Source organism: Pongo pygmaeus, chromosome 11, assembly GCF_028885625.2.
Source record: "Pongo pygmaeus isolate AG05252 chromosome 11, NHGRI_mPonPyg2-v2.0_pri, whole genome shotgun sequence".
Taxonomy (NCBI): domain Eukaryota; kingdom Metazoa; phylum Chordata; class Mammalia; order Primates; family Hominidae; genus Pongo; species Pongo pygmaeus.
In genome coordinates this window covers 49883289-49898318 of record NC_072384.2, presented here as the reverse complement: position 1 = coordinate 49898318, position 15030 = coordinate 49883289, and the positions used below count along the sequence as shown (strand labels likewise).

At 42.1% G+C, this 15030-nt stretch overlaps 1 protein-coding gene across 6 annotated transcripts in view; it reads left to right on the top strand.

Annotated features, from left to right (window-relative positions):
- Positions 1-15030, top strand: part of RND3 (Rho family GTPase 3) — a 123794-nt gene that overhangs the window by 97240 nt on the left and 11524 nt on the right. For 4 of the 6 annotated variants that reach the window (XM_063647467.1, XM_063647468.1, XM_054478950.2 and 1 more), the window contains 2 exons: positions 3846-7506; positions 7990-8077. In XM_063647467.1, the coding sequence (XP_063503537.1) occupies positions 7357-7506; positions 7990-8077 (238 nt within the window). In that variant the 5' untranslated portion in view covers positions 3846-7356. Of the gene's footprint in view, positions 1-3414; positions 3719-3845; positions 7507-7989; positions 8078-15030 lie in introns of those variants that run through there. The other 2 variants (XM_063647465.1, XM_063647466.1) reach the window with 2 other exon arrangements.

Sequence of the window (15030 nt, the reverse complement as noted above, 5' to 3'; positions counted from 1 at the left end):
CAGCATGAAGGCTGTATAAGCCTGAACAAAATGTACTGGCATAAATCCTCAGTAAATATTTATTAAGATCAATGGCTTCATACGATGTGCTGACGATAGCTTTTTGCTCTGTTAGAATTAAGATAAATTGTATTATTGATGTATGAGGACCTCCTCCTTGCTTTTAAAGCACAGGACAGTAGTATTTTTTTCACATATAACTTATATACCTTCCTAGTCACCAGAAATGGCATCAAAATGCTTTCATATTCCTTTAATCTATGGCCAGTCTGCCATGGTTTGGTAACAATGATGTGATCTACAGAAATGTCTTAGATAAGAGCGAGGATCAGATTGTGATGAATCATTTGACCTCTGCTTATGTGGCCAGTGTGAAGGTGTTAACAGTCAGTTCATAATCATACCCAACAGTTATCAATAAGTAATACCTCAGCTAGCACTGTAAAAAGCAGTGAGGACTAAGTCTACACAGCTTTTCAGACAGCATTACTAGGAGCTTGTGATGGAAAAGGGCACAGCACACCCCCAAGACTAGAAGATGTTTATAGAATGCAAGATTATTGTCGCCCACTGATGAAAGAATACTTTTCTTCTCCCTGACATACTTTTTCAAAAATAAGTGGTTGCAAGCCTTATCTGGATCTACATTACCTTAGATATTCTTGAGTGCTATTTTGAGCATTTTGAGCTATTTTGAGCATTTGGGTATATTTTCCATGATGCCCTCTTCCCCGAAACTGGTGTTCTTCAAAGGAAAGAATAAGGTTTGGGGTTTTGTTATATAGCCTGGATATAAACAAAATTTAACCAAATCATTTAAAATGATTTAAATGATTTAAAAAGAAAGTATTTTAATAATTAAAAGAAAATAAAATAATTTTGTTCCCATTTCTGTGACAAAAAGAACGAATCAATGCTGTCACATTTCTACTGTCTTTATCAGGTAAGTCATAAACTGATTGGTAGGTGTAGTTGGCTGCTACCAATTTAGTTGAAACTATGATCTGAATTACTGAATCAGCTCTGCTGAAGTCAAATCAGTTGTGTCAAAAGGAAACATTACCCTCCGCCCACCAAAAGAATAATAAACTGGCCGGGTGCAGTGGCTCACGCCTGTAATCCCAGCACTTTGGGAGGCCGAGGTGGGCGGATCACGAGGTCAGGAGATCGAGACCATCTTGGCTAACACAGTGAAACCCTGTCTCTACTAACAATACAAAAAATTAGCTGGGCGTGGTGGCGGGTGCCTGTAGTCCCAGCTACTCGGGAGGCTGAGGCAGAAGAATGGCATGAACCCAGGAGGCGGAGCTTGCATTGAGCCAAGATTGCACCACTGCACTCCAGCCTGGGCAGCAGAGAGAGACTCCGTCTTAATAATAATAATAATAATAATAAACTTGTCTAGAGCAATGATTTTCAAATTCAGTGCCAGGAAACACTAGTGAGCCATTATAATCTTTGTTCACAGATTACTCAGGATTTAAGTTCTAATATTGACTTTTAAATAAATATGACAGAGTGCAAGGTTTAGACGTCTCTTTATAGGTTTGCCATCAAAATTTTTGCAATCTTCCCTCTCATCCTGAGTATGGTATCCTAGAGATCATCTGTATTTTTTCTTTGTTGGTTGGTTAGTTTTGCCAGCCAAAGTAGTAGCCCGTGGCCCAAACCTATTCGACAACTACTGTTCTACAGAACATGTTGAGTTAAATGCTTTAAAATCTACTCTCTGCCTTTGCCTGAGCTAATGACTCTCTTCAAGGTATCCTAGCCATTGTTTTCTGTTTCCTCACTTTGAGTTCAATAATATTAAAATAGTGGCTACTAAGTGTTTTTTAAAATAAGGTTGACCTAACAATTACTGCTTTTTTTAATTAAACTAACACTGACCTCAACTAAGTTTTCACATTTTTTATTGTTGTTATTTCAAAAGAAGGGGCAAAAATTTCCACATAAGATCTTTCTAGAAACTTGATAGGACATCTTTAAATCTCTCTTTTAAGCATTAGATTAAAATATTAAATGCCACTTGACTGCGCACATAGCCATAAATAACTCCGCTCAGTACATCTCATCAGCTTGGCAATGAAGCTCTGGCAGTCTCCAAAAGAAGTTCTAACTGGTGCTCAGTAATAATCTCTGTTTTCCTTTGACTACTCCTAAAATACTGGAAAAGGTGTATCTTTGGAACATACTACATGCTTCAAGAGAATAATGTATAAAGAACTCGTCCTTAAAAATGTTTTCTTAGGGGCAATTCCTTAAATGTTTTTCATATCTCACTGACAAATTGACATAAAGTATAATTGGGTGTTTAGTAGGTAAAGTAATCAATGGGTCTGATAGTTTTATATTTTTGTTTGTTTGTTTTCTTTACTTAGGAAATACTGAAGTGTAAACAAATGGCATCAGGCATCAAAGATCTGAAATTTGAAGGGGCAGGTGGAAAGGGTTATTTGTGCCCTATAATACAAAGAACCAAAATCATGTGGTCTGGGTTTCTAAAGAATGCAACGGACTATTTGTTAAATTAACTATAAACAGAGAAAGGGATGATCAATTTCACAATGACTTATTATTCAGTACTCACACAGTTGTGTCATTTCCTGTTGGCTAAAGAGTGAGGACTAAGTCAATACAGCAGCATATTCGCAGTTAGCATTCATGAGAAAAAACAAGCCTGAATGTTTCAACCCAAACTGGAGTGCTCTTACCACACAGCCTAGACAACTTAGTGCAGTGTCCTTGAGAGGGCAAATAGGCATAATTTTAAGAGAAAATAAAGGAAAAGATTCTCTTCCAAGAAAGGAAATTCTTCCTAAATAACCAGTTCAATCCATTAAATTGTATGAATGTTCTTTCCTCATTTCCTCACTTCAAAAAAAAAATGCCTCCTATTTTGTTGATGTATAAGACTGAGTGATCACCCTCTTCTGACCACCCCAAAAAGAGACAATTGTGAAATTGCCACCTTTCAGTACAGAGCAGTTTACAAGTTTACACGCTTGTCTTTAATTTTGTATTGAAATGCCTATATTTGAAACTATTTAATATCTGTCATCTTATTAAATTCTCAAAGAGAATGCCCATGACTCATATCCATATTTTGTGACATAACTTCTATGAAGGCATCCTGCACATTTTCTTGCTTTGATGTCAGCCATCTCTCTGCTCCATTGATGATGCCTATAAGAAACCTGTGCTTCCTCCTTATTATGCACTTGCTCCTTCAGACACTTTTGCTGGAGTCTGAAGAGAGGCAGGTGACCGTGAATAAACTATTGGGATTATGCCTTACAATATTCCACTGTGGGCCAAGATCTCCATAAATACACTGAACATGAAAAGGGGGGTGCCTTTTGTGTGTTTCTAAAGAATAATTTTGGAAAGTGCAGGACACGTGATTTTTTAAGCAGTGCTATTGTGCAACTTAAAGGAGGCAGATGTTATCATCCTCACATAAGGATGAAACTGTGGAAAAGAATTTAGTCAGTGTTCGCCCAAGGACAGATAGTTCATTGGTTTAACCTGGACTAAAACTCAAGTCCCTGACTTGTAGTCACTCAAATCTCAGAAACAATTGTTTATCAGTCTTGTGCTATCCCTAGATGGGAACTAGATGGGGACTCTTTCTCAATTAGTTCTCTCTCCAGGCCTGGAATCAGCCCTTTTTGTGTCAAAGGGTATGTAGTTTCTATGGGAGGGGAGATTTCCTCTGGTAAGTAAAGGGTTAGCCACAAAGAAAATGATTTTTAAACTCAAACCTTTTAGGGCAACTGAATGTGTTCTATTAACTAAATCATACAGAAATATTTATTATTGGTTTTCTGTTCTGTTGGTCTTAGGATAAATGAGAAAAAGGAGAGAGTAACAGGAAGACAAGCAAGAATCACAAAAGGAAGAACGCTAGGTAATACACGATCCTCCCAGGTAAGGCGTCACATTTTCTAAATGAATGTGTTTCTTAGGGGAAAACCTTTTATTGCAGTCTAAAATTTTAGTCTTCTCCAGGAATTTAGGTATACTTGGATCCCATATTCTCATTGAAGATGAGCAGTTTCATCAAGGTTTCACAGCTAGTGAGTGACAGTGCAGACTAAGAATTGGAGTCATTCATTCATTCATTCATTCATTCATTCATTCATTCATTCATTCATGTAATCATGCTGCTACCCTGTTCCAAGTCCTGCCATGACTGACTTCACATTACCCTGAGAATGAAATCCAAATTCTACAGCCAATTATTCAGCCCCTGCCTGCTTCCTTTTGCTCCCCGACCTACGCTCTCCCTCCTTCAGCAGGCCCCAGTCATTCTGGCCTTTCTTCTGTTCCTCAAACCTACCAAGACCTTTCCTTCCAGCCTGTAACCTTTCCACTATCTGTGAACGTCCTTCTGCTGGACCATGGGTCTGATCCCTACCCTACTATGCTTCAATAATGCCATGCCATGTTTTCTATGAAGAAAACATGGGGTGGTCTTACTTCTTTATTTACTGTCTATCTCCTGCCTGGAATGTATGCTTTTTGAGAGTAGCAAACAGATCTGTCTTGTTTACTGCTCTATCTGAGTTCCTAGAACAGTGCCTGGTTTACAGCAGATGCTGAATAAGTAATTGTTAAACTAAATGTTAGATGAATTTTAAAATATATTAAGTATCCACTTCACACTGAACACTAGAGATTTTAAAAAGGAAAAGGAAGAATTTTTACCCTAGAGGGATTCAAATCCTGGTGACTTCAGGCAGTTGGTTTTTCTACTCTATTATACATCCATTAAATTTTGCTCAGCAACTGGCAGATTCCTGGAAATTCAGGTCACCTGATTTCCAAAAATAGTCATCCACTATGATTCCAGATGATTCTATGGTGAAGTGATTATGCATCTTGTTTTGCCTGGGATAGACCCTGTTTACCCCTGTTGTCCAGCCACAATCATTGGTAGTGCCCCTTTTGCTTTCAAAAGTATCCCAGTTTAGATGATAAATTATATGGTTACCCTATTCATTGATCAGCCAATTCGTAAACATTCTTAATTATTTCTGTTAAAGTGATTTAACCATATAAGCTACATCAATTCCGAAATATGGAAGGTCAAATCATATCTCTGGAAAGGGGTACTTTCATTAAGTTAAAAATAAGACAAAAGATAGGATGGACACAGCTCCAATTAGTGAGTCCACCAACGAAGCCAGAATTTCTCAGGACACATTGAACAGTTCTGAAAAGCGCAAATAAGATTTCACATGCAAACTATAACACAGGTCAAGGACTCTTTATTGTGCCAGAAACCATTCTGCAAACTTCACTCGCATTACCTCATAATTACCATTATGACTCCTATTTTACAGATGATGAAATTGAGGCTCAGAGAGGCTAAATAATCCATCCAAAGTCATACAGAAAATGTGAAGTTGGGGACCCAAATACACCTCTTTGTGATCTCCTGCCCCAACTACTATGCCCATTGCTTTTTAAGCAAGTAAACAAACATGTGAATAATTTGATTAATGTTTCCTGTGTTTAAGTAGTTTTGGGAAATGCTACGTTAAACTATGTTAAATAGTCTGCTTTTCTCTGGGATTTTTAAATGTTTGTTAACATTAGTGTGCTTGGTGAATCTTCAATGAGTGATGTGGGTACAGTGTCACCCTCACTAATTGGGCCATGGCACCCTTTGTGTCAGGAGGGAACTAAAGCTCAGAAGAACAAACATTGGCAAAGGCTGCTCTAGGAACTCTAGCAGGGCCAGCAACCCGCTTGTCTGTGGGTCAACCCTCCACTTGTGTAAACACAGACCCACCGATGGAGTCTGAGTCAATGATCTTTGAGGGGGCTCCAATTTTCTCAGCCCCAAATAGGACATCATTCCTGGTCCCCTAGGCTTCAGGGGCCCTACCAGTCCACTACTTACATCAGTGCTTTTGACCACTCTTCATTGTGCCTTTTCACTTCCCATGTTGAACTTTCTGATTTGTTTGCTTTCACCTTATCTTCTTCTCATTTACAAGCCTAGGAGTCTCCATAGGGGACCATGTAAGCTGGTTTTGGCCAATGTGCTACTACATTGTAACAATTGAAATCTCCTGAGCATTTGGGGTGCAGGAGATGAAGATGAGAAAAAGAAAGACTTCTCATAGAAAAAGAACAAATGTGTGGGCTATTCTGGTCCTTTCTAAGATTCTTGCTTGGGGGGAAGAGTTGGAGGGCTAGGGAGATGGATGTGGAGGAGGACAGAATAGAGGGTGGAGGGTTGTATTTTTATTTTTCAGCTAAAGATGTTTGTGCCTTCTCAGTCCAGTCTAGGGTGCTTTGATTCCAGGAAGATGGAGGCTATAGATAAAGAATTAACAGTATCAAAATCTGCCCCCCGCCAACCAGTCCCCTCACTGCAAGTGTGGGGAGGTGCAACTAAGCTGACAAGTGTTTGGGTCCCTAGCGCAGTAGGGTTGAGTTTCCAATGGCCTCTGTCACTCAGTCATGGGCATCTTCCCCTTCTCTTTCTTCTCCCCTCCCACCTCCTGTACCTACCCCTCAAAACCTTTCTGCCTCCACCTGTACAACTGAAACTGACAGGTTTCAGAAGCCAGTCTACTACTGTGACCCAGCCAAGCCTGTTCTTGCATCTGGAATAAAGAGGCTGATCTATTGGTCCATGGCCTATGTACCTGATACAAACCATTAAAAAAAAATAGAACCACTCAACTATTCTCCACCCAAGATTTGCTTCCTATGTTTTATCACTGTCCTTTGACTTGGGTGGGAAATGTTTTTATTTTCATAAATGCTCATGAGGCTTCTACCGATAAGCCCCTATTAAACTATATTTAAAGGGATTGTAGTTCAAATCAATATGCACAGATACCAGTTTCCCACCTTGCCGTGTGGACTTGTCAGCAAAGCATCTTTGGGGTCTTCATGTTGTCTAAGAGCCTTGGTCTGAAATAGATCCCGAATGGGCACCCTAGAGGGCGCACTGCTTACATTTTCGGCATGCAACGCCAACAGCGCTCACTCCCAGGCTCCATAAAAGGGGAGGAGGCAGATCAGTTTCCTCCTCTCATTGAGAAAGAAGAGGATTGGAAGGCCGGGCGTATAAAGCCGCGCAGAGAGCGTGAAACAAAGCAGTCGGCTCGGAATTGGACTTGGGAGGCGCGGTGAGGAGTCAGGCTTAAAACTTGTTGGAGGGGAGTAACCAGCCTGCTCCTCTCGCTCTCCTCCTCGTCTGCGCCGCGTTTCAGGGGTTGCCCATCAGCCTTGCGATTTATTTTTATATCTGCTTTTTATAAAGAGAGAAATATATATATATTTTCTTCTTAAGAGAAAATTCCTGTTCCAAGAGAAAATAAGGCAACATCAATGAAGGAGAGAAGAGCCAGCCAGAAATTATCCAGCAAATCTATCATGGATCCTAATCAGAACGTGAAATGCAAGATAGTTGTGGTGGGAGACAGTCAGTGTGGAAAAACTGCGCTGCTCCATGTTTTCGCCAAGGACTGCTTCCCCGAGGTGAGTGTGGCCGGCCGCGGCTTCCAGGAGGGGGTCGGCCAGTGGGATCCCAGTCCCGAGGTGGGCTTCCCCGCTTTCATCCCTTTTTCCTTTAAAAAAAAAAAAAAAAAAAAAAGTCTTTCTCTCCCCTTACTACTTTCCCCTGGTTAGACTGCGGAGAAAGGGAAAGTGCGTTGGAAGCGTTTAGGGTTGGGACGCGCCTGCACATGGGGTGGTTAGCTCCTGAAACTTGTTCGTTCCTGTGAGCATAACCTGGGGTTGGGAGATTCGGGTCAGCAGGTCTGTGAGAGCCGGGTGGGCTGAGTGGGGAGTAGGACAGGGGTTTCGGAAAGGGTCCATGTGCTTAGTGTGTGGTCTGATGTGTGAGGGTTTTCTTTCTTAGTTGGGGAGCGGGGAGGCGAAGGGTGTTCAATGGGCGTCGTGCGTTTAAACATAACCTCTTTGCCCTCTTTCCTTCCTCTTTTGCCCATTTTGTCTATCCAGAATTACGTTCCTACAGTGTTTGAGAATTATACGGCCAGTTTTGAAATCGACACACAAAGAATAGAGTTGAGCCTGTGGGACACTTCGGGTAAGAGTGGGAGGACCGCGTGGCGCTTGGGGCGGGTTTCCAGCCGCTGGGAGATGCGCGGCGGGTCTCGGGAAACCGCGCGCTACAAGCCGCCTGCGCCCCTCCCAGGGGATTCCCACGGTTCCTGTTGGGCGAAAATTGTATCCCTTCTGGGTGGGGGCGGCAGACGACAGCGTGGACGAGGAGATGGCAGTGGGGAGAGGAGGGCGCTGTGTGCCCGCCGGGTGACCCCGCGGTTGGAGCCACTAGTGGCCAGGTGGCCGGGCGCAGTCGGCCCCCGGAGCAGTGGTCAAGTCGCCTTGGGTCGGCCGAGGTGGCCCGATATTGGGGGGTGTTGCATAGGCGCTGCGTGCGTCTTGGCGGAACCACCCAGCTCAAAGCCGGCGCCCCTCCTAGATCTAACCTGCTGGTTGGCGGGGAGGCGGGGAGCGCCGCGGGGGTGATGGGAGGCGGGAGAAAATCCCAGAGGCGACGCGGTTACGTGCAATTGTCGCTGTTGGGGGAAAGAAACTGAGCGCAGGCAGCCGCGGCGCCCGTGACGCCTACAGCCAGGAATGCGCTGGTGGCGCATGGGCCGGGCAGCAGCTGGGCCTCCTCTTCGCGCCGCCGGCCGCCCGCGGCGCCTCGATGCCCACCTGTACCGAGCTTTTCCCTTTTCCCCCACTCCATCCCGGTGATCACGCCCGTTTCCCCTTCACCACACCAGCCCCTCCTGACATCTATTGCATCCCCCACTCGGCTTGCCTCCAAGGCCGCGGGCAACACTATTCGCCTTTGACCTTCCAGTCTACTTGAATTATTGGCGCCGCGGTGGGTTATATTCATGGGTCTGAGGTTCAAGGCCGGGTTATTGCTTTCCCATGCGCCCACCCACCTACCTGGCGCGCGGTGGTAGGGAGGGCTAGGTACCCTCCCGGTGGGAAGGCATCCGGCCCCTCGGCTGAGTTAGGGGTTTGGGCCAGGTCAAAGGCCGGGGAGTGGCAGGGGGGCACCATCTGAGGTCTTGGGCTGGGACATAGGCACCCGCCGCCCTAACCAGTGGTGTCCAGCGAGTTTGTTTCCAAGAAGGGTGTCGGCTATGGAAAAGCAGGACCCACTGGGAAGGCTGGGTAAAGGCCCCTGCGCATAGGGCTGGGAATTTAGCAGGGAGCTGAGTTGCTGGTGGACCGAGCCAAATCCGGGTGAAACTGGCGAGGAGGAACGCTCAAGTGCCAACAAACAGGTTTGCCGTCAGGCGGGGAGGCCCTGAGGTGGAGCCGCACCCAGCGGGGAGTGGCCTCGTGGAGGTGTTTCTGTGAGCTTCCCACAACCCTAGGCTTGAACCGCTGGAGGCCCCGAGGGACACGGGGATTCAGAGAGCAAGAGGAAGGAACCAGACTGACAGGGTCGCCAGAGGCAGTCCCAGCACAAAGGCAAGCGAGAAGTCTCGCACGAGCGAGCGCCTCTCACGGTCGGTGCCAGATGCTCCGACTGCTGCAGTGAGAAGGGCTGATTTTGTTTCCCCCTGGAGTCCGGCTCTTTCTCAGCCATTCCAAGGGCAGCAGAATCAGGACTTTGCCGCCGTGTTTTCTGTTGGGGATTGTACACAGACTCGAAACTCTGGAGAAGGTGTTGGTAGACGGAATTCAAGTGGTTCCTTATTTAAGTAGTTCCTATCAGAATTATTATACAGCCTGGTACTTAATGGGCTCTGATTCCCAGACATATCATGGTATGTATTTGTTATGCCTACTGGATGGCACAGCTGGTGTGGTACCAATAATAAGCACCAGTACTCCCTGCCCCGACCGGCAGCCCTGTTTGGACCTAATGCACGATAAAAATTATTTTGGCACGGGATGGAGCAGTGTGTCTGAACCAGTCGTTGATACAAAGCTGTGTTTAGATCTTAGCTCCTGGTTACCATGGATTTCTGTGTGCAAATCCCCTACCTCCCTGGGTCTCATTTTCATCATCTGTAAAAAGAGGACACTGAGTTAGATGATGTGCAGGATCTCTCCCAGCTGTACACTTCTTGGCTTTATTGGGCTGGACAGGCAGGTCTTTTTGTTTCCCAGGATGTTGGTTGGCTTCAGCTCTTAGTCTTAGGGGATCTGGCATCCCGTGCTGGGGTTTTCACAGCCTACAAAGCAAGCCAGGTTCTGGGCAGAGCCAGGCTTGCTGGTGGATTTGGGAATGAAACCCATTTGGACAGGGAGGGGGAATGGGTGGGCTTATAGGAATGCTGGGCTATACATTTCCTATCTCAAGCTTCAAGAGTCACAGGACCACCAATGGATATTTTGGAATCGATGCCTAAAGGGCTAAATTGATTCTTCTAGGGGAGAAAAGGCACATTGTTTGATAAAGGCTAGAACATAAAACAAAATGTGGACAGTTTATAGTTGGAGGCTGTCCTTGTATGTGCAGATAAATACCACTTCAGGTATCTTCATGCATTTAATCAAAACTCTACAGTTCGTAGACTCTGCACACATAGCGCAATGCCTTGCATACAGCAGTTATCCAATAAAATCTGGTGAATGAGTAAATGAGTAATGATATGCATAGTTGCCACGGAGATGAGGTTCCCTGACATTTATTCACACTGAATTACCTGTGCACAAAGAATGGCAACTTTATAAACATTGCCTTTCATCGAATTAAAGATAATCATCTGAAATGAAGTTTGTAGTGAAATAATCACTTGTCTTTTTATTTAATGAAACCAAAACTTATGTATGTTTAACTAAAATATAAAGGTTTGAAAATGTGATTAAGAAAATTTTGTACTGCAAAATTGTCCAGTAATGAAATCTTAGTTAGAATTTAGATTTAAACTAATGGAAAAAAGAGGCATAAGGGAATTACTTAGAATTCCATTATGTTGTTCATGAGGTGAAATGTTAGTTAAACACAGTCACCAAGCACTGCTTACTTAAATTCTAAGAATAGCCTGTTTCCATCAAAGGTGATTTGTTGTTTATATCTAGCAGGAACCATTGCATCAGCAACTAATTATTTCAAGGATCTTTAACATTTTTCCATTTAATTCCCAGCTTTTCATGGCAAATTTCTGGACAGGATTATTTTTTGGTAAATGTTTGACATTTTCTTTGCCCACTAAAACATTTATTTAGTTCAGATTGTAAAAATAATTGCATATGCCTTATGCCTCTTGATATATTTATTTTTTCCAAAGGCCATCAATTTAACTCTGGAGAAAAGACCCCAGCCAAGTCTGTAAAGTTCTAAATGTCAGATAAATTGCACTTTTTATTTCCCTCCTAGAACTCTGTGAAAGAGACTTATATAGGAAAAATTGGGTGTGCCTGACTGCTCTTATATAGGGAGAGAGATGGGGTGAACATTGTCCTTTGAATGATATTTCCTGTCCTGTTTGCCCTCCTAGCAGAAGGGCAACCATTTAGAAGACAGAAACAGTTCCTCTCTTATCTGGCCTCTTTAGTTGGACAGCTTCTCATAAGGGGTCTACTTTTGCCCCCAGCAGTCATGATCATGCATAGGCAAAACTCTGCCAATTTGGATGTGGGAAAGATTACCAAGTGAAAGCAGGATATGTGAAGTCTCTTTGCACCAAAAAAAAAAAAAAAAAAAAAAAAGTTTCCTGCTTTTTAAGGCACAGTAACTTAATATTTCCTTGCTTTCTCCCTTTCTCCATCCATCTCTTCCTTTTTTTCCACATCCATTATAAACAGGCCCTCTGTTAAGACCTTAGAGATACAGTGTTAATTAAGCATGGTCCTTCTCCTAAGAAGCATACAGTTCAGGTGGGGTAATGGAGAAAAAGAAGCTCTTCTGGTTTAGCGTGTATTTCATTAACAACTCATGATGCACCTAATTTTGTCAGGTCCTTGAACCCCAGTGCCCTTTTCCACTTGGTTGCAATGTTTTTCCTTTGTCAGATATCCTAGGGCTTATAGATCCTCTGGATCCTCTTCAGATAGGAAACAGCTACCACCCACCCCCCACCCCGCCCCATTGCACACACCAGTTAAAGCAACTACAAAAGGCATTTTGCAGTCGATTCTTAGGGCTACAGTACTGCAGCCCCCCAACAAAAGTAAACAAAACCTTTGTAAAAATGCTGTGGGAATCATCTAAAAGAAGGAATTTTTAAGGCCCATAACTTCTTCATTTTCCTAAAAAATATTTTTCATTATAAAATGAACATTCTTAATAGTTGCAGAAATGCTCCCATTGATTTTCAAATTTCACCCAATGAGTTTCTGCCAAACAATGGGTAATAGTTTCATTTGTGAAGTAATAAGTAAGACCAAAGTAATTCTAATATCTTGTGCTTCAAAATTGGCCACACTTGCCAAGCATAGAAGTAATTTGTAGCATGAAGCCAAATGCCTACTAATAATAGAAATGTAGTCATTTAAGGATCACCGTATCTTTTCCTAAGAGATTTGATTGCAGTGTAATTTCAGCACATGTGATTTAGGGAGTAATAATCATTCATTCCAGCTTTTTAACCAAGGCAAGTTAATGCACATTTTATTTAAGGCTTATTATTACTTTTAACCTATTCAATTCAGCTGTTAAAATTCCCCACAATAACTATGCTATTGCCTCATGAACACTCTTTTGAATCTTGTCATGATCCAAGTTTCTTTTAAGCCCTAAGTGCTAAAGTTAGTGTTTCCTATTTTAGTTTTTAGCGTTATTAACACTTAAGGTGGTATCCTTTATTTCTTAGAGAAAAAGAGAGGAAAAATATCTTAATTACCTAATGGCCTTAATATGAGGACAAACTTCTCTATAAACAGAAGTCTATCTAAGCTGTTATATTTAGATTATTATACATCAAGTATGAAGAATGGTCTTGGTGACAAGCTCTCTAATGAAATATTTCTTAATAGGGATGGAAATGGTTCAGCAGTATTGGAGATTAGTATATAATTAATCCAGAAAAGCAGCTTAAAAAGAGATCACTGCTCTCTCTCTCCCCCTCCCCCCCTTTTTTTTTGGTGATTTAGCATATAAATGAACACATCTAGACAAGACATAAAAATGATTATAAACCCAGTAAACATGGTTTAGTGCTTTCTGTGTGAATACAATCTGATAGATGCTATGGGAGGGGTACAGAGCTGGGCGAGAGCAGCTTCTGCTCTTAGGTACTCACAGTTTCACCATGTGATAAGACAGACATGGTGAAAACACGAGTGACAATAAAATTTAAAATATTCAGGCTTCCCCAAGCTAACAAAAGAAATAAAATGAGAAGCCCAGATTAAGTGTCAGGTGTTTAGGTGAGAGGAGATGCCTGTAGACTGAGATTTGAACAGGGTAAAGACATCCTTCTTCCCTGACAACCTTCTTTGAATACCCACAGGACAAACAGAGGACATAGAAGGACTTCCTCCTGTCTAGTGCTGTAATACCTGTTTATAGGAAGGTGAGCCTGGAGGTTCTAAAGCTGGATTTTTCAAGGAACAACAAGATCCAAAGAGTTCTTGAAGGCCACATGGGTAGCCCAGGCTCCCTAACTCATGACTTAATGGTCATTGACGCCCACCACAATTCCTTTCCTTTCTAGAAGTTGACTAAGTTCTAAGAAGTTTTTAACGTTCCTCCCACGTGGAAACTTGCTTACATTTTGTGGCTCTCAGATAAAACAAGATTCTGGAAGCTGAGAATTAGAACTTAAATTAACCTTCTTGGAGAAAGGAAGAGGCTAAGAATTTATGAAGGAGACAGAGAAGCATGGGATTTGAATATCAACTGTGAAATTGCAGGAAACCAAGCATTTCATCAGGTCGTAATGATCCATTGGAGCTTAGGGTTTCAAAACTAGGTTTAATTCTTAACGAGTTTTCACACTGAAACTCTTATGTAAGAGACCTGGGTTAAGGTAAAACAGATAGTTTGTATGGTGGTTTCCAATAAGCAGTACATAAAACTGCATTTGGAGATTTGTCCACCATGCAGTAAATTCCATTTAAACCAAGGAACCTCCTAAAAAGGGGAGGGGGTGGTATGAATGCTCCAAGTCTACATCTGTCTGTAGATTTTTTTTTAGCCCCATTTAGTGCTGTTTTTTTTCCAATCTGGTTTCTCGCTAAGTTGCACATTTCAATGAAGCATCCAAATTGGTCATTCTGATACCACCTGAAATAACCAGATGTTTCCTCATTAATCCAGTTCTTTTGCATGTAAATATGACACCAAGGACCAATACTTTCTCCAGTTATCTCATGGTGCCTGACGGGTTCTGCCAAATGAGTTAGTCGTGGCTCAGTCATTTTCTGATGTCCTTTAAATGACTTCTCAGTTGCTACGTATTGGCCACTTTCTCAGAATCTCCCTTGGCAAAGCAGATATTTTATTGACACGGAATGTAGTTGCCTCAGAAGTTTGACCAGGTGTTGTGCACATTGGTTTTGAAAAATGAGCCTGATGACATAGTTTGTGGAAAGATGAATTCACTCATGGGATTCTACTCCAAGAAATCTGATTCTTAGATATCATATGAAACAAAAACTTGAATCCATTATCCCTATTTACTTTTAGGCATATTCATATACATATACTCTTATCCCTAAAGCTCTTGACTTAACCATGGTTCCACTGTCAGTAAAATATTTTGATTCTTACATATTTTTAAGTATCTTGATAAGATTAGGAGTTTAAAGCTAAACCTTTATTTAAAGGCCAAACATATCTACCTGTCTGACTTTCTAATTTTGTATCTACATTGCCCCCAGAAATAGAAAATCTTTATTCCATTTTAATAGCAACACATAAATGCCCACAAAATTTTATAAGATCTGTTCATAGTTCCTATTATCTGAATCCATGGAAGAAATAAACAAAATATTCTTCCTGGGAGTGTTTATTGCATATTTGCAGGCATGGTATTTGTTGTGCAGACTACTTGAAACAAGAACTAAACAGTCTTATACTGAGTCAGATACAAAAGTTCTGCCCAGACTTGATTCACA